The 18,244-nt window shown below is 36.0% G+C and overlaps 1 protein-coding gene across 2 annotated transcripts in view; it reads left to right on the top strand.

Annotated features, from left to right (window-relative positions):
• Positions 1 to 529: 529 nt before the first annotated feature.
• Positions 530 to 18,244, top strand: part of GDPD1 (glycerophosphodiester phosphodiesterase domain containing 1) — a 37,363-nt gene continuing 19,648 nt past the window's right edge. Inside the window, exons 1-3 of one of the 2 annotated variants that reach the window (XM_033091865.1) lie at positions 530 to 835; positions 10,697 to 10,739; positions 16,257 to 16,392. In XM_033091865.1, coding sequence (XP_032947756.1) covers positions 694 to 835; positions 10,697 to 10,739; positions 16,257 to 16,392 — 321 coding nt within the window. In that variant the 5' untranslated portion in view covers positions 530 to 693. The remainder of the gene's footprint in view (positions 836 to 10,696; positions 10,740 to 16,256; positions 16,393 to 18,244) is intronic. The other variant, XM_033091864.1, reaches the window with a different exon arrangement.

Here is an 18,244-nt window from a genome sequence, read left to right as displayed (position 1 = left end):
CGATAACCTATAGCTTTGTCAACGTTTCCTTATTTTAAATGGATTTTAAGTCCACAAATATTTTTTGACCCCAGGGCCTGGGGATTGTATTTTAAGAATGAGATGAGAGAGGAGTCCGTTCCTCAAATAACTGACGGATAAACTAGTAGTACCTTTTATGGTTAGGTGTGACAATAGGGAAAGTTATCTCTTGGCTAGACAAATGGGTGAAGGCTTCGTTTGTTTTAGCAAGCTCTAACTCCTCTATTGGAAACAGGCTTGCATTTCCTGAGTCGGGGCTAAGACTCTGCACTGGAATCTCTCCTTTTCGATGTGAGTTTCTAATTAAATCGGACCTTCCTGAAGGCTTTCCTTGCATAGCCTTTTCTACTCGAGTGATGGCGAAGGCACTGGCAGGTTTCCACGCTTTCGCCTCAGTGTGGAGGTTCTTCCAGACGCTGCGGGAACGACCACAAAGCTTAGGTGGCTCCAACTCGGCAGCGGAGCGCGCCTGCGTGCGGGGGCTCTTTTGTTGCCGGGCGCCAGGGTCCGGCTGCGCCTGCGTGCTGGGCAGGCGCGAACAAGTGCGCTGCACCGCCGGCACCGGCTGGGGGCGAGCAGGCTCGGAGCAGCTGCCGCCGCTGAAGCCGTTGCCGCCGCCGCAGCGGAGTTCAGAGGGCCCGGAGGTGGGAGACTTCACACACGGAGGCTGAGATGTCGTCCACTGCGGCTTTTTACCTTCTCTCCACCCTGGGAGGGTACTTGGTGACCTCATTCTTGTTGCTCAAATACCCGACCTTGCTGCACCAGAGAAAGAAGCAGCGATTCCTCAGTAAACACATCTCTCACCGCGGAGGTGAGAGGGGTCCCTAGAGCCCGATGGCGGAGATGGGGGAGGCTTTATTTATTTTTTTGGTCCTTTGGTGCTCCGCAGAAGGCTGGCGGGTGGAAACACGTGAGAGTTTGAAGGGGGAGTGGGGATGTGTGAATTGGGGGCTCCCCCGGAGATGAAGACGATGTGAAGGGGAGGTCTCCTACGGAAAGGAAGGGGTCTCAGACAGCCAAGGTGTGTGACTCTCTTGAGTGCCGCGGTGTCAGGGATTCTCAGGAAGAGAAGGACCAGGGTGAGAATGAAGGGTAGATGGAGCGTTTCTCGGCGGACGGACGGGTAATCGCAAGGTCCCTACCTAGCAGCGAGGCACAGGGGGAGGGAGCGCCGGACAGAGCCGGGGGTACCCTGCCAGGATAACCGAGAACAGACTGCTCCCAGCGAGCCAGGGGTTGAGTTTATGGGGGGATCCTGGGCTACGGTCTTCCTGGGCTGAGGAACTGCGTGAACCTGGAACGTGCTGCAGCCCAGCTGTCTGCAGTCCCAGGGGGCCAGCCCCACCCCAACCCCCCACCCTGAGCGTGGCAATTGAGAAGAGAGGGAAACTGAGTGCCTGAGCCGGATACACTTCCCAAGGTCACAATTAGACAATTAGAGCTTGGGCTGGACTGGGGCAGAAACTGGAGCATCCTGGTTCCCAAGGCTGCAAAAGCTTGCACCTGTTTTTTTTTTTTTCTTTCTTTCTTTTTTCTTTTCTTTTCTTTTTTTTTTTTTTTTTTTAGCCCAGTCCTGCACCCCAGCAATGACACGGGAATTTCCGTGTCAAGACAAAAAAATGATTCAGTTTATGACAGGATAGTATTGTTTAAAGAAAAACAAAGAAGTTTCTCTTGGGAAAATGTCTTACTAATAAGAGCCTAGATAGTCCACTCTAATTTCCCAGACAGCAGGCCAAATCTTTGCCTCTTCATTACTGAGTAATAAGTGTCTATTTCATTTCAAGCATGATGTATGAAATGTTGTGCAATTGGATTATTTCAATCAGTTTTAACTCTTCTTTAGAGACGAATGTTAAACTAGCTTAAGATTGCTTGAAATTCACAGTCTAACACTTGATTTGGTACCATAACTCCTTTTCTAAAAAGAATTGGCCAGGAATAAGGGTTTAACTATCACGGAAATACCTTAGCATTCTTCTATATAGTCTGTATAATTTTATCAGTTAAACATAGTACTAAAGAGTGACTTCAATGGTTATGCTACCACTCATGAAAAGCATCAAAGGTTTTAAGGGCTCACCAGCTAAATACCACGCTATTTCTTGTTTTGTCCATATTTTAATAGATACACAGTTAAACTGTAGGATGACATTTGACTATGAATGAGCCTTCAACCATTAAAGCCAAAAAACAACTTTTGGTGTTTACGTTGTTGCTGTAGAAGCAATTTTCAGCTGTGGTAGCCCTATTCTGGAGATAGGCAATACACACTGCAGTTGTGTTTACTGATTAAAAAAAAGAAAAGTGTGCTTACTAAAAACCCAAACCAAAGCAAAACACGATCTTCAAAAAAACTATCTAAACTGTCATTATGGATGATCTAAATTTCATTTTAGGAGAAATAATCTTGTTAAATACCTGCAGACTCAAAATCTATTTACTTGTTATGATGGACTAAAGCACGATAGTAAGTTTCTACGTGTTAGTACTTAATTCACTTTTGTTGAGTACGTGCACCCAATAATACAGTTGAGTCATCTAGAGCGATAAAGGAGATAGTTAATTAAAAAACACTTTGTAACTCAAGATACTAAGTTTCGGGAAAATAATAGACTAGGAAGGAGTCACCGCTTTGCTTACTTTTAATTTTTTTCTCGGACACCAATAACAATCACTAGTCTCTCTGTGCATATCACTAACATTTGGGTTTATTCTCTAGCACTCTAACTGCAAATACGGATATTTCATGTAAACCAGAAACCTTGATTGTTATATGTGTTTAAAGTATATACACCTGAATTGCATAACCTGAAACTCTTAATGTGTACTATATTATGTCTGCTATAAAAGGTTTATTACCTGTGTCAGTTTCTGGACCTACCACTAGTTAGCCTTGAGGATAAGCCTGAGTTTCCTTATCTATAAATGGAGAATGTTTGCCTTGCTTCTCTTTGCGTTGTTAGGAGGATGAGGGGTATAAAAAGCACTTTGAAAATTGCAAAATTGCTTGGAAATGCGCATATAAGCTTGGATACAGGGGATACACATTTGTCTTTTGCAAAGAACTTTGAATTGACTGAGGATGAGATCACCCTATACTTATGTTTTCAAAGTTTTCATGAACACTTTTGCCTTTTCTAAGATTGATTGCCTTTTCTAAAATATTAATCAATCTTAATATTTTAACACTATTTTTGAAAATAGTGTTTCAAAAATTAAATGCTGTAGGCTTGCTTTGTTCTTAACCTCTGTAAAGCATACATTGTATTGCATAATATTGTATTAATAATAGGATGTATGACTACATCTGCTTCCATTACTAGACTGAGTTCCTCTAGGCTAGATTTTAGATTTTATTAATTCGTACATCTCTAGCCTCTCGTACAGATCCTAAAATATAATTTAAAAAAATAGTTTATTGTCTGCTAATGACCTACTGCATGCTAGATACTTTCCATGTGTTTCCCAAATTTATTTGACCAAGAATACTTTTTATAACTACAATGTATTGGTGTTGATGAAACACCAATAGGATCAAAGATATAGATAACCTTTGAATTAAATGGAGAGCAAGTAATACTCCCAAAGGACATTTTCTTAATTTCTCTATGAAATTATGAATTAGTATTTTTCCAGTTGCATAAGTAACTCATGTTCATTGTAGAAAATTTGGAAAATATTGAATTGAGAAACAAAAAAATAGTTCTTAATCTTTACTCTCTGAACATAATCTCTGTTAACATTTTGATGTATACCCTTTAAGTACATATTGTCCTACATTTGGAATTATGCTGTATATACATTTAAGATGCTCACTGTGTTAGCAAGAGATAGGGTAGCAGGGAAATAACTTAATTGAATACTCCCTAATCTGTCTCTATGGGCCAATTGAATTAAGCGGCAGGCTTTTTAGAAAGAGGTCTACTTATTAGGGTTTAGTGGCCAAAGAACTTTTTAAAAATCACCAACTTATCAAATATTAACCTTCCCTCTAATCTTTCACCCTTGGAGTTAAGGCATAGTACAATCACAATCGGCACATCCTGCCACAGATTGATTTGATAGGTGTGATAAGTTTGAGGGTAAAGATTCCTCTTGAACACTGGCTGCCTCTGGGTCCTAGACTTTAACTGGTTGTTCAAGGAGAAAATTGAAGCATCAATATGAGTCTCACAAAGTCACAGGAAGTAGCATTCTGCAGTTGCACCCTGAAACATGTTCTGTGTCAGGGTATGGATTCTTTCTCTTCAGCTCTTATTCCCTCCTTCCTGTTTTCAGGGAACTCTTCCTTACTTGCGCTCATTCCTACCGATACCTTATTAGCAGTATAGTCATTTATCACTTATTTAATGGTACTTTCCTACGTAAAGCAAACTCAAATGTATCTATTTTCAGCAATGGAGTTTGTATTTATATAGATCTGTATATCTATAGATCTATACACATGTCTGTTATTCAGTAAATGAAGCAAAATATTTATATGTGTATATGTGTCTGTACATATACACACACATATACATATATATACCCATATACACATACATATCTCTTAAACTATACAAATTTAGAAAAAAATAAATACTGTTATAGAAAGATTATTGAAATTATCACAAGATACATAACAAAAACCATTTATCATTGAAGAGAGTATACATGTGGTGGTTAATTGGTAAATGCTGCTCCTGTATCAAAATATAGTTTGAATATCTTTCTGTGCTTCTGTGCTATTGATGTGTTTAATTTTTTTATTATTTATACAAATATAAATTTCACAAGTTTTTTCCCCTTGAAATATAGAAATATTTCTGCAGTATTCCAGGAAGCCCATATTGAGAAATGCTCTTTTGTATATACCATCTCTAATCCTTACAAACTCTTTATGCCCTTATTTAAATCATATATACTGCTTCCAGGGCTCATTATAAATGTTGAAAAACAACTGAATTTAAAAGTGAAGAAGGGACTTACTTTGTTGCTTGATTTACTGAATAACTCCATTTTGAATTGAGATAGGATTATATCTTTAAACATTAGGATATATTTTATTTGCATTAACCTGTCTTTTCCAATATCAGAAAATATGTAATTTTGAGGGTTGTTCTCTTGTGGCTGATACACATTGTCACATTTATCACTAGTTTATAAACATCACACACATATATACACATGTATATCATGTATACAAAGATGTAAATGACAGTGGTGGTTGCAGCATAACTGTAAAACAAGTTTACAATGTTTGTTGAATGTTTATGGGTATATAAAACATTTGGGAGGTAAAAAGAAAACTGAACAGATGTTTCTATCCTTCACAGTATTTAAATCTAATTAAAGATACAAAAGAGAATGTTTCCGTTACTTTTCCTGTCCTATCAAAAATTAACCAATCACAAAGTACTTATGAAGCACTATATGAGAGGTAAAGTTAATACTGAATGAAAAATTGGGAAGTATATGTCAAAGCTATAAATAAAGTGAATTGGGAATTTTCAGTGAAAGTTTTCTCAAGTGAAAAATAGGAACTGGTGAAGAGGGAAGCAGTAAGACAGAAAGGAATTCTGGACAACTTGTATTAGGACAGCATGCAAAATCTGTGATACTCATTCTCTTCCATATTTCATAATTAATTTCATAACTCATTAAAATTAAACTTTTGTTTATATGTAGAATGGTTATTTGGAAAGCCAGGCATTGTTTAAGCTGCTTTTTGAGGCAAAAGGAAAGTTAATGGCAAGCGTGCTTCTATGAATGATGTGATGATACTTGGAAAGAACAGGCATCGAAACCATTTCACAATAGAAGAGCGAACACCAAATAATTCCTTGGAGAGGGGTGGTGTACTTCTTAATTAATCCCTTAGTTATTCTCCAGGTTTTCACCATATGAATCCCGTAAGTAATTTGTGAGTATTGTCATTGTGGAATTTATCTTCAAGCTTTATGGACAAATACAAGAGTATGGAAATAGGGACCGATATGAGTAGCTCATCAGTAAAACTGAAACAAAATTGTTACATGGACGCCAGCATAGAAGCTGCAGAATAGTCCATGACAAAAAGAGTGGGATCTGAAATCATACTGCTTATGCTCAAGTCCTGGTTCCTCTTGTTGGCTGTGTGGCCTTACCCATTGTTTTTTTCCTGGAGATAGTAATACCATGGTTGTGGGTTTTTAAATAAAATATCTAGCTTCTGTGAATTATTACTATCTTGACCACCTTTTCAATATTTTATTTATTTCTGGCTGTGTAATTTCATAAACAAATAAAATAGATTCAAGAGCTTAAGTAATGTTCACATACTTAAGTTTAAATGAATTAAAATTAAAATTAATATGGAAAGCAGACGTAAAAGACAGACAGACAAACTTTGAATTTTTCTTTTTTTAAAGATTTTATTGGGGAAGGGGCACAGGACTTTATTGGGGAACAGTGTGTACTTTCAGGACTTTTTCCCAAGTCAAGCTGTTGTCCTTAGTTGTGGAGGGTGCTGTTCAGCTTCAAGTTGTTGTCCTTTCAGTCTTAGTTGTGGAGGGCCAGCTCAGCTCCAGGTCCAGTTGCCGTTGCTAGTTGAAGGGGGTGCTGCCCACTATCCCTTGAAGGAGTTGAGGAATCGAACCGGCAGCCTTGTGGTTGAGAGCCCACTGGCCCATGTGGGAATCGAACCCGCAGCCTTCGGAGTTAGGAGCACGGAGCTCCAACCGCCTGAACCACTGGGCCAGCCCCAGACTTTGAATTTAAATAGTAGTAAAAATTATATTAACTTGTGGGGAAATTTATTTCAGAATACCAACTCTATATTTTTTTTCCTAACTCCTTTCCCCCAAACCAAAAGATCAAGCAGTAAGTATCTTTTGAACTCTTTGTGATGGCACATTTTAAACATACACAAAAGTAGTAAAACTTTAAGAACCCATCATCCAGATACAGTTATCATCTCATGCCCAATCTTTTTTCATCTGTATCTTTGCCAATTCTTCATTCCCAGATTATTTTAAACAAATTTCAGATATCATATTTCAAATACAATAAATATTTATTGAGCACTATTTTATGAAATATTCTAAAAGATGTATATTACAACTCCCTTGCTTATTGGAATTTGAGAAGGCTAATGAATAACACTGCTTACTTCCCCTTTGCAAGTTTGAAACTAATTTAGAAATAAAATGCCAGCATCAGAAAGATGGAAGTGAAAATATTAACTTTATTACTATTAGAGCTGAATTTGGACTCTATAAAGCCCTCTCTAAATTGAACTTTACACTAAAACTGAAGGCCTTTTCCTTACATTGGCAGGGCCTACCCTGGCAAACCTTCTGTATAGATGAGCAGAAATTTTGTTCCTTCTTAGGGTGGGCTGCTGTAAATTAAGAGGTCTGTCACAGGTGGACAGAGAGCTCTTTCTCCTAAGTCATTTCTGTTCCCATAGAGATGAGTATATGAGAGAGTAAAGAAGGGTTAAAAGTGTTCCTTACGACATCTTTGAAACACAGTAAAGCTAAGTGCAATTAAAAAAAAAAGTGTTTCTTTCATTCTTTTCCCTTCTTGGGGACTAGAGTGGAATTTTCCTTCACTAGGTGGAAACAGGTAGTGGGGAGATGTTACCCTTAAAGGTTGCCTTCAACAAGCTTTTTCAGGATTTAGTTGAATATATCAGAATACAAAAATCATAAGACTTAGAACTAAAGTCATTAAAAAAAATTAGCTGTGGCATATAGGTAGTAGCACTAACCTTTAGCGTACAACTTAATTAAAAATATATATATATGTACACCTCCAGGTAACCACTACTTAGGTCAAAATACAGAACATTTTTAGAATCATATAATATTCCTTTGTTTCCTTCCTCCATCCTCAGAGGTAACCACTCCTATGACTTATTACCATTGATTATTTAAGACAGTGGTTTTTCAAAGTTTGGTCAATGGGCTCCTGGGAGTCCCTGAAACCTTTTCATGGGTCTCCAAGGTCAAAACTTTTCATATAACATTATTTACCTTTTTCACTTTGTTGACATTTGCATTGATGGTACAAAAGCTATAGTGGGTAAAACTGCTGTCTCCTCACCATGAATGAAAGCAGTGGTACCAAGTGTACTAGTAGTGGCCATTATATTCTTCACCATCATGTACTCACAGTTTAAAAAAAAAAAAAAGGCAGTTTCACTTAGCAATATCTTTGATGTGTTAGTAAAAATTATTAATTTTATTAAATTTCAACCCTTGAATACTCACAACTTTTAATATTCTGTGTGACAAAATTGGAAGCACACTCAAAACACTTGCTGCATATCACAGTATGTCTTGAGAAAAAGCACTTGTGCAGTCATTTGAGTTTTGAGCTGACTTAACCATTTTTTTGTCCCACAGAACACCATTTTTATTTTAAAAATTGACTAACTGGTTATTCAGACTTGAATATCTGACAGATATATCTTGAAAATGAGGGGCCGGCCCGGTGGCTCAGGCGGTTAGAGCTCCGTGCGCCTAACTCCGAAGGCTGCCTGTTCGATTCCCACATGGGCCAGTGGGCTCTCAACCACAAGGTTGCCAGTTCAATTCCTCGAGTCCTGCAAGGGATGGTGGGCTCCGCCCCCTGTAACTAGCAACGGCAACTGGACCTGGAGCTGAGCTGCGCCCTCCACAACTAAGACTGAAAGGACAACAACTTGAAGCTGAACGACACCCTCCTCAGTTAAGATCGAAAGGACAACAACTTGACTTGGAAAAAAGTCCTGGAAGTACACACTGTTCCCCAATAAAGTCCTGTTCCCTTTCCCCAATAAAATTTAAAAAAAAAAAATGAATAAAGTGAGTCTGTCAGTAGAAGAAAAATAATCTAGTTTTCTTCTATGAAGGCAGTGGCAATGATTAAAATTGAACTTTTGAGCTCACAATTAGAATGTTTTTTAAAACTTGTATCCTTATATCTTCCAATATGAGCTTGATAGCTTTCCAATTCTTAAAGATTTTCCTCATGAGATCAGATATTAACGAACGTGATTTTTAAAAATACTGTATAATGTGTCGACATTTAGAAGATCATCATAATTCAGTGAATCAATATTTTCCAAAAGAGTAGTGCATGGTGTTATAAAACCAGGCACTGAAAGATCCATTCAAAGTTTGTGATGGACCAATGGATTTTCATATAATAGAGTATGAAAAGGTCACTGATATGGTTTAAATTCTACATTACAGCTTACTTTTAAAAAACTACCTCTTGTGGAATTTTGGTGCAGTATCAAAGAAGAATCTTTCTTTCCCAACAACATATATACCTGTGTGAAGGTTAATATATATGTATGAAGCAGATATGAGAATCTAGCTGCCTCATATTAAACTAGACACTAAAGAGATTTGCAAAAATGTAAAACAGTGCTACTCTTCTCATGAAATTTTTTTGGGGGAAGATAGTTATTTTTTCATAAAATGTTATATTATGAAATGGGTTTATTGTTATTTTCAAGTTAATACATTTTAGAAGTCAATTTCTAAAATGTAATTATGAATGGATATCATCCACATAATCAAAAGCTCTTTGAGATACCCAGTAAATGTCTTGACACCAAAATGATTGGGAATTGCCAGTGTAATTAACTCTTGTCTGTAATAAGAATCATTGTCATCTGAAATGAGAAGGAAGTGCTTTCATGGAGGAGTAGAGAAGTGAATTCGTTCTGAAATTAAGGTTAAGAAAAATTGGGAGGCGATGGGGAAGAGAATGTTCCAGGCACATGGCATGTCATGACTTCAGTCAATAGACATTTACCAAACTCCAGTTACTATAATAATGGCAATAGTAATAATAATAGCAATAATTCTTTACTTTCACTGAACATTCACTATTTCATTGATTCTAATGCCATTAGTTAGTTACAAGATGCACAAATTTTATGTACTAAGAGAAAATTTGCCGATAAACTTACCATCCACTGTAAAATGCACCCTAACTTCAGAGATGCTAAAAAGTGAAAAGCTGTCATTTTTCCAGTCAATGACATATGGCACTTGACATGCTAATTCATTTAATTATACTAATCCTATGAGATAGGTGCCATTGTTATCCTTATTCTTAGAGATAAAGAAGCTCAGGTTAACAGAGCGGCCAGGCAACTTTCCCAAGTTCACACAAACATCAAACAGATTTTCCAGCAGAGATCTTAACTCCAGAGTCGCACTCAAGTACTACACTCTACTGCCTTCAGTTACAGTGATTAAAACACAGTCATTTATTTTAGGTAATTCATGGGAAAGGAAGGAGAGAAATAGGTAAAAAATTTATGCTATCATATGATAAATGCCTTAGTAGAGAGCTGCATAAGAGGCTATGGGGATACAAAGGAGAGATGGTTTAACTCTATCTGAGGAGGTGTATATGTACCAAGTCCTCTTCTGTCTTTCCTGCGACTGTAGATATTATAACTTAAAAATCATGTTTAGGTTCTTCTAACCCTCCTGCGTTGCTGTGGCTCTTTTGATCTTTGATTCTTCCAAATGCAGCTAAAAAACAATTCAAAATAACATTTTACTCTTCAAAACACTTGTAATGTCTACATAATATCTAAACATCAAGATTCACTCGATGTATCTTATTAAAATGAATTTATGGAAAAATAAAAAGTTCAAAGTAGCTGAGTAAATAAAGTTTAAATTTAATGTTTTCACAGGTGCTGGAGAAAATTTGGAGAATACAATGGCAGCCTTTCAGCAGTAAGTTTATAAAAGGGTATTCTTTTCTTTTATAGTTTATCTTTAAAGTGATGTTGATTCACAAAGTGAAGATAATATACATGTAGCATCACTTGTGACAGTTGTTTCTATTATATCAAAATTGCTTTCTTATGTAGTTAGTCTGAAGTGTTACAAATAGTGTTTGGCTTCTGCATAACTGAAAAAAACTAGATCAGAGTTTTGGGTAATCAAAAGATACTATAGTTCCAAAGCTGAAAGAAGACATTTGTAACAAGGAACATACTGTGTCTAATGCTAATTAATCTTGGAGAGAAAGAGAAAAGGAGAAAATGAAACGACTGTTAACACTGACTGCTGTTTATGAATAGGATTATGTGTCTACCCAGTAATTTTTTGTACAGATCTGAAACTGTAATCTGGTCTAAAATAGGGAATGTGAAAAGTTAAACGCCATGTAAGACGTTACCTATCCATATTGATTTTCTTATATAATGTTTGAGCCATTTTATGTATATAAGTGGAGCTAAGAAATCAGGTGAATTTAAGTTCTTGTTCTGCTTCTTATCAAAGACATCTCAGAGACTATTTTTCCTGTTATCAGGTCCAAAAGTTCTGCTTCTCCGTATTCTAGTTTCATCTAAATCCTATCCCCTGGATTTGTCATGGCTTTCTCTTCCTGTTCTATAATATGAAGCCTTTTGACTGTAATCTCAATAGTCTCTTACAGTTTAAAATGTAAAAATCTTTCCTCCTGCCACAGACTGTGTGAAATAGAATAATTTAAATTACTTTAAGTTATCTTCCCTCCTGAGGTAATCAGGACTGATAAAGAGAAATAATTGCATCTCACAATTTGGTTTATAAAATGCTTTCAAGAACACCTTACGTTATGAATATGGCTCTTTCATGATTTCTTGAGAGTAAAATCTTTCTTTATTGATCTCTCAGTGCCTCACACCTAGCTCTAGGGTGCTAACAGGCTCTTACTAGTTGCTTACAGAATGAGGTATGGAATGGGGCACTCAAGTACAAAGCAGAATATTAGACAGATGACAGATGAAGGAGACAGACCTTATCCATAATACGCATAGAACCAAAAACTAAAGAATTATACTGCACACACACACACACACACACACAGAGTCACTAAGCCCTTGAGTATGTAAAATCTGGTTCTCAAGAGCTAATAAAACTAGGTTATTAAACCAGGCCGTCTTTTAAATACCCATAGGGCAATTTGATCCCTGTGGTATTAACATGAATGGTAAGAAAAAGAAACAAATTGTATTAGCAATAGCTGGAAGAATAAGTTGGCAGACAGCCAAAGTAATTAATTAGTGACCTGATTCTCAATGATACATTTTTTAGAATATGTAACTATTATAATACTAATTATCTCATCAATGAAGTCGGAATAATAATACAACCTCAATGTTTTTTAAAGTAAATAAGATTCAAATAAATTCCTTAACATGGGGTCTGTTGTAAGTGGTATGCATTGTTTGTTTCTGTGGAGTTTCACATAATTTCACATCTTCTTTTAGTGCTAGAGTTTTAATTTATTTTTCTGGAAATGTTGAAGTACTGGCTTGCCTAACTTTTTTCTGTGTTTCAGCTTGTCAGAAATTCAGATAAAAAATATCTAGTGTTTCAGTTGAAGTAGATGCCTGTTGTTATTTATGGAAAATTTTGAAGGCCAAAGTGATTTTAAAAAATTTTCTTTTCTTTCTATGTTTTAGCTATGTATCAAATTTGAGATAGTCTTATTAGGACAGTTTACAAATCATCCTAGATGCGCTTTCTGTTGCTCTAAATTTTCATTTATTAGCTTGTTAAGAGGTAAGTTTTGCATGTAATTATTAAAAAATAGAGCATGTTTTGCATATAATTATTGGACATTTCTAAAAATAGCCAACATTTCGGCTAAAGGCAAAGTTTATACTTACAAAGATTTCTCAGGTAATATGTATAGATATATATATATATTTATTTAATACAGGAAAATATAGATAATCCCTGCTTTTACTCTCCCTCACACACTTATACAAAACAAAAAAAGAAGTGAGACATGTATGTGATCAAATTCAGTAGTACTACTTTTTTTTAGCTATATAAAGAATCTTAGAATTTTATTTCAAAACTGTTGGCTACATATGTTACTTACAGTTTCTACATTTTTATTCTTTTTAAAAAATTGAACACAATATAGCAACAATATTTAAGGAAATTAAAAAATGCAGAAAAATAATTCTACCAACCTGAAATCTGTTTTTGTTTGCTTATTTCTTTGTGGTTCTAGCAAACATACAATTGACAACCAAGTCTTCTCTTTAAAAGTGGGTATCCTTTAAAGAAGATGTGGTATATATACACAATAGAATACTGTTCTGCCATAAGAAAAGATGAAATAACACCATTTGCGACAACATGGATGGATCTTGAGATTATTAGGCTAAGTGAAATAAGTCAGACAGGAATAGTCCGAGAACCATGTGTTTTCACTGGTACGTGGTATATAAAACTGAAAACAACCAAGGACCAAGACAAACAGATGAAGAAACCAAAACTCATAGACACAGACAACAGTTTAGTGGTTATCAGAGGGTAAGGGGGGAGGGGGCTGGTAGATGAGGGTTAAAGGGATCAAATAAATGGTGATGGAATGAGAACTGACTGGGTTTTGAACACACAGCGCAATATATAGATAATGTATTACAGAATTGTACACCTGAAATCTATGTAACTTTACCAACAATTGTCACCCCAATAAACTTTAATTAAGAAAAAAAAGGTGGTATCCTTTAGAAGAGGACACAAAGTTAACAACTTACTTATTTACATCTTTACATTAAGGAGCTAGGATTATTTGTTTCATCTAACAACTGGTGGTAATCAGGACACTGAAGTGGGGAGGGTTACTTAAGGAGGAGAAGGGAAAAGCATGAGACTTTGGCACAAGACAGCAAATGGCCATTGGGTCTTTAAGAATGGGACGCTGATGGGAGTGGGCGAAGTAAAAGAAGATGGGGAAATGGTTGGCTCCAAAGGCAAATGTTGCCAGCTTCATAATTTTAAAATCGTTAGATCTGTGATAGCCAAGGATCTTAAAAATCATCTAATCCAACACCCATAATTGGATGCTTGTATATCTCACAACCTCATTCTCTCTTTATTAACCAATGAATTACCACACGTTTTTGAGAAACATTAAGAAACTTTTGCTTAATTGTTAAAACTTTATTCTCTAATTGTTATATAATATTTTAATGTGATGTGTTTTAGGTTTAAGTATAAAACAGAAGATACATCCCTCCCCTTTAGGAGATTCATAGGCAAAATAAGAATCATGAATGCTTACGTTTTTAAAAGGATGTTCAGTTTTTCTTAAATTCCAGCTGTTATTCATTGTGTTGAAGGTGGATAAATTGGTGTCAAAAATATTGTCTTTTAGATAAAGTATATTCATAATGTAATTATTCTTACTTTTTCATTATAAAAGCTTATGTAGGCATACCTCATCTTATTGTGCTTTGCTTTATCGCACTTCACAGATACTGCATTTTTTACAAATTGAAGATTTGTGGCATCGCTGTGTTGAGCAAGACAGTTAGCCCCATTTTTCCAGCAACATTTTCTCATTTTGTGTGTCTATGTCACATTTTAGTAGTAATACTTGGAATATTTCAGACTTTTTCATTAGTGTTATGTTTCTCACGGTGATCTATGATCAGTGATCTTTGATGTTACTATTAATTGTTTTGGGGGTGCCATGAACCACACCCATAAAAGACAGTGACCTTAATTGAAAAATGTTTGTGTTCTGACTGCTCCACCCACCAGCTGTTCCCAGTCTCTCTCTCTCTTTCCTTGGGCCTCCCTATTCCCTGAGACACAACAATATTGATATTAGGCCAATTAACAACTCTACAATAGCCTCTAAGTGTTCAAGTGAAAGGAAGAGTCACACATCTCTCACTTTAAATCAAAAGCTAGAAATGATTAAGCTTAGTGAGGAAGGCATGTTGAAAGCTGAGGCAGGGCAAAAGCTAGGCCTTTTTGCTCCAAACAGTTAGCAAGTTGTGAATGCAAAGGAAAAGCTTTTGAAGAAAATTAAAAGTGCTGCTCCAGGGCGGGCCTAGTGGCTCAGGTGGTTGGAAGGCCCGTGCGCCTAACGCGGGGTCACCAGTTCGATTCCCACATGGGTCAGTGAGCTGCGCCCTCTACAGCTAAGATTGTTCGCTGCGGTGAGCAGCCCAAGCTTGGTGTAAGCTGCTGAGTGCTGGTAACCGGCAGCCATCATGAGCTGCCGTGAGCCTCTGTGAGTGACCGGCGACCGACTGCCTCAGCCGGGGTGGAGCGCAAGGCTCATAATACCAGCATGGGCCAGGGAGCTGTCCTACCCAACTAGACTGAGAAACAACAGCTTGAACCAGAGTGTGAGGGGAGGCAGAAAAAGGGGGGGAGGAAGTGCTCTGGAAAGAAGATCAAACCAGCCACAACATTCCCTAAGCCAAAGCCTAATTCAGAGCAAGGCCCTAACTCTCTTTAATTCTATTAAGGCTGAGAGAGCTTAGGAAGCTGCACATGAAAAGTTTGAAGCCAGCAGAGGTTGGTTCCTGAGGTTTAAGGAAAGAAGTCACCTCTATAACATAAAAGTGTAAGGTGAAGCAGTAAGTGCTGATAAAGAAGCTGAAGCAAGTTCTGCAGAAGATCCAGCTAAGATAATTAATGAAGGTGGCTACACTAAAAAACAGATTTTCAATGTAGACAAAACAGCTTTATATTAAGAAAAGATGCCATTTAGGACTTTCACAGCTAGAGAGGCGAAGTCAATGCCTGGCTTCAAAGCTTCAAAGGACAGGCCGACTCTTGTTAGGAACTAATACAGCTGGTGACTTTAAGTTGAAGCCAATGCACGTTTACCATTCCAAAAATCCTAGGGCCCCAAATTATTATGCTAAATTTACTCTGCCTATACTCATTGTTGTTTTTATTCTTTTTGATGCTATTGTAAATGGAATTGTTTCATGATTTTCTTTCCAGCTTGGATACCCGCCCCCCCTTTTTTTCCCTTGCTTAATTGCTCTGGCTAGAATTTCTAATCCTATGTTCAATTACCGTGGCAAAAGCTAACATCCGTTTCTTGTTTTTACTCCTTTCATTTTGCTGATGTGGAAATGTAGGCCCAAAAGGGGCATTTACTTGCCCAATGTTATACAGCAAGTTCATAGCAAAGCAGAAACTGACACCCAGATCTCTTAAGTTCTGGTCCAGTATTCTTTCCATTATATTGGGCTGACAGAAATAAGGGTAACTGGTTATGGAAAGGAGGCAACGTGATTCTTTTATTCTAAGTTCATTTGGAATATTTTCACATCAATAAATCATAGTAGATGACAGTGTTGAGAACTTTTAGTATTATGGGATTTTTTTTTTTTTGCTGTTTGATTACAATTCCCAATTTTTACATCTGATGCACGTAACCTAAATGTTTATGTAAGTTTCAAAATGCCATTATTCTTTGTATTTCTTCAGTGCAGTTACAATTGGAACTGATATGCTGGAATTAGACTGCCATATCACAAAAGATGAACAAGTCGTCGTGTCACACGATGAGAATCTAAAGAGATCAACTGGGGTCAATGTAAACATCTCCGATCTCAAGTACTGTGTAAGTAAAAATGCATGACAAACTAATATCTAGTAGATATTAGGGCCTGAAGATTGTTAAAAACGGTGAATGCCAGATAGTGCTTCAATAAATAATTAAAAAAATAAATGATAGTAGTTAAATAATGAATCTGAAAGAAAATTTAAAAAACTATTCTGAGTTTCAGTGAGGATGTACTTACTTCATACATATATGGAGACTTAATTTTTATAAGTATTTTAACAAAATTACCAAAGTTTTCAAATTTAAACCTACTAGAGTTCAACTTGCTTGAAGTACTCTATAATTTATTTGATTCAGATTAAATACATGAATTAGTTTTAGTCTTCAAGTATAGAAGGGATCCTTTAAAAATCTGATTTTAATAGTCTACAATGCTCATTATAGTAAATACTAATAAATGGAAGGAAAATGCTCAATTTTACCATCTAAACAAAACTTAGGTTAACAGGATACTACCTGTATGTATATCCTGTATGTTTTTTACATAGTTGTGATCCCACTGTATATCATGTATATGTTATTTTAAAACACTTTTAACATATTTGCATAATACATATTTTTCTGTGCTTTTTCTTTTTTTAATAGACTTTAGTTTTTAGAGCAGTTACAGGTTTACAGCAAAATTGAACAAGAAAGTACAGAGACTTCCCACATATCCTTTGACCCCACACAGACACAGCCTCTCCCCCTATCCACATCCCCCACCAGAGGGATGCATTTGTTACAGTTGATGAACCTACACTGATAGATCCTGATTACCCAAAGTCCATAGCTTACATTAGGGTTCACACTTGGTGGTGTACCTACCATAGGTTTTAACACATGTACAATGACATATACCCACTATTCCAGAATAGTTTCACTGCCTTAAAAATCCTCTGTGCTCCACCTATTCATCCTTCCTGCCCCCTAATGGCTGACAACCACCGATCTTTTTACTGTCTTCATAGTTTTGCCTTTTTTAGAATGTCATATGGCAAGAATTGTACACTATTTAGGCTTTTCAAATTCCATGCTTATTTTTCATAAACATTTCAAATGACTGCAGTTATTCCATTGAATGGATATATAGTTGTTTTTTTAACTATTCCTCTATTGTTGGACATTTGAATTAAGTCTTAAGTTTTCAGCATTAAAGATAACGCTGCACTGAACACCTTTGTGCATAACGATAAAGTTTTCTCTATATTTATGTGCTTACATAAAGTTTTTTAAGAGATATAAATATATATTTATAAAGATACTTGTATTTATTAAAAGTATTCATATAAATAAAAAGTTATCTCTATATTTAAAATTATTTCCCTAACTAAACTCTCAACAAGGAAATTATTGGGTAAAATATTAGGAATATTATAGTGTCTTAATACATATTGAAAGTTGCTTTTCCTAACTTGCTTTTTAAATTGTTTAAAAGAGTTCTAAAATCTGATATTAGAATACTGCCCACTTTGCCATACCCTTATCATTATTGGGCATTATAAAACTATACCAAATATTTCCTAATTTGCTAGATTAAATTTTAATCGGCACATGATTGTTTGTGAGATTAAAGATTTTCTATATGATTTTTAGTCATTTTTGTTTTTTTCTTTGAATTATCTATTCTTGACATTTGTCTACTGAGATGTTTGTATATTTATTTTTGAGAAAAGGTTCATATTAAGTAGTACAAATTTCTTGTAGGTTGTGAAATGAAGTAATTATATGATTAATTTACTGTTGGGGATGTTCTGCTAAAGGGTGCCCTACGTAAACATATGTAGTGTTTTGTTCTTTAAGTTTTTTTGAAGAAGCAAATCTTTATGTCTTAATGTAAGACATTAATATAGTTTTAATTTTTTGAGAG

The sequence above is a fragment of the Rhinolophus ferrumequinum genome, chromosome 21 (assembly GCF_004115265.2).
Source record: "Rhinolophus ferrumequinum isolate MPI-CBG mRhiFer1 chromosome 21, mRhiFer1_v1.p, whole genome shotgun sequence".
Taxonomy (NCBI): domain Eukaryota; kingdom Metazoa; phylum Chordata; class Mammalia; order Chiroptera; family Rhinolophidae; genus Rhinolophus; species Rhinolophus ferrumequinum.
Note: the sequence above shows the minus strand (reverse complement) of the source record. Positions and strands in the feature narration are given on the sequence as shown.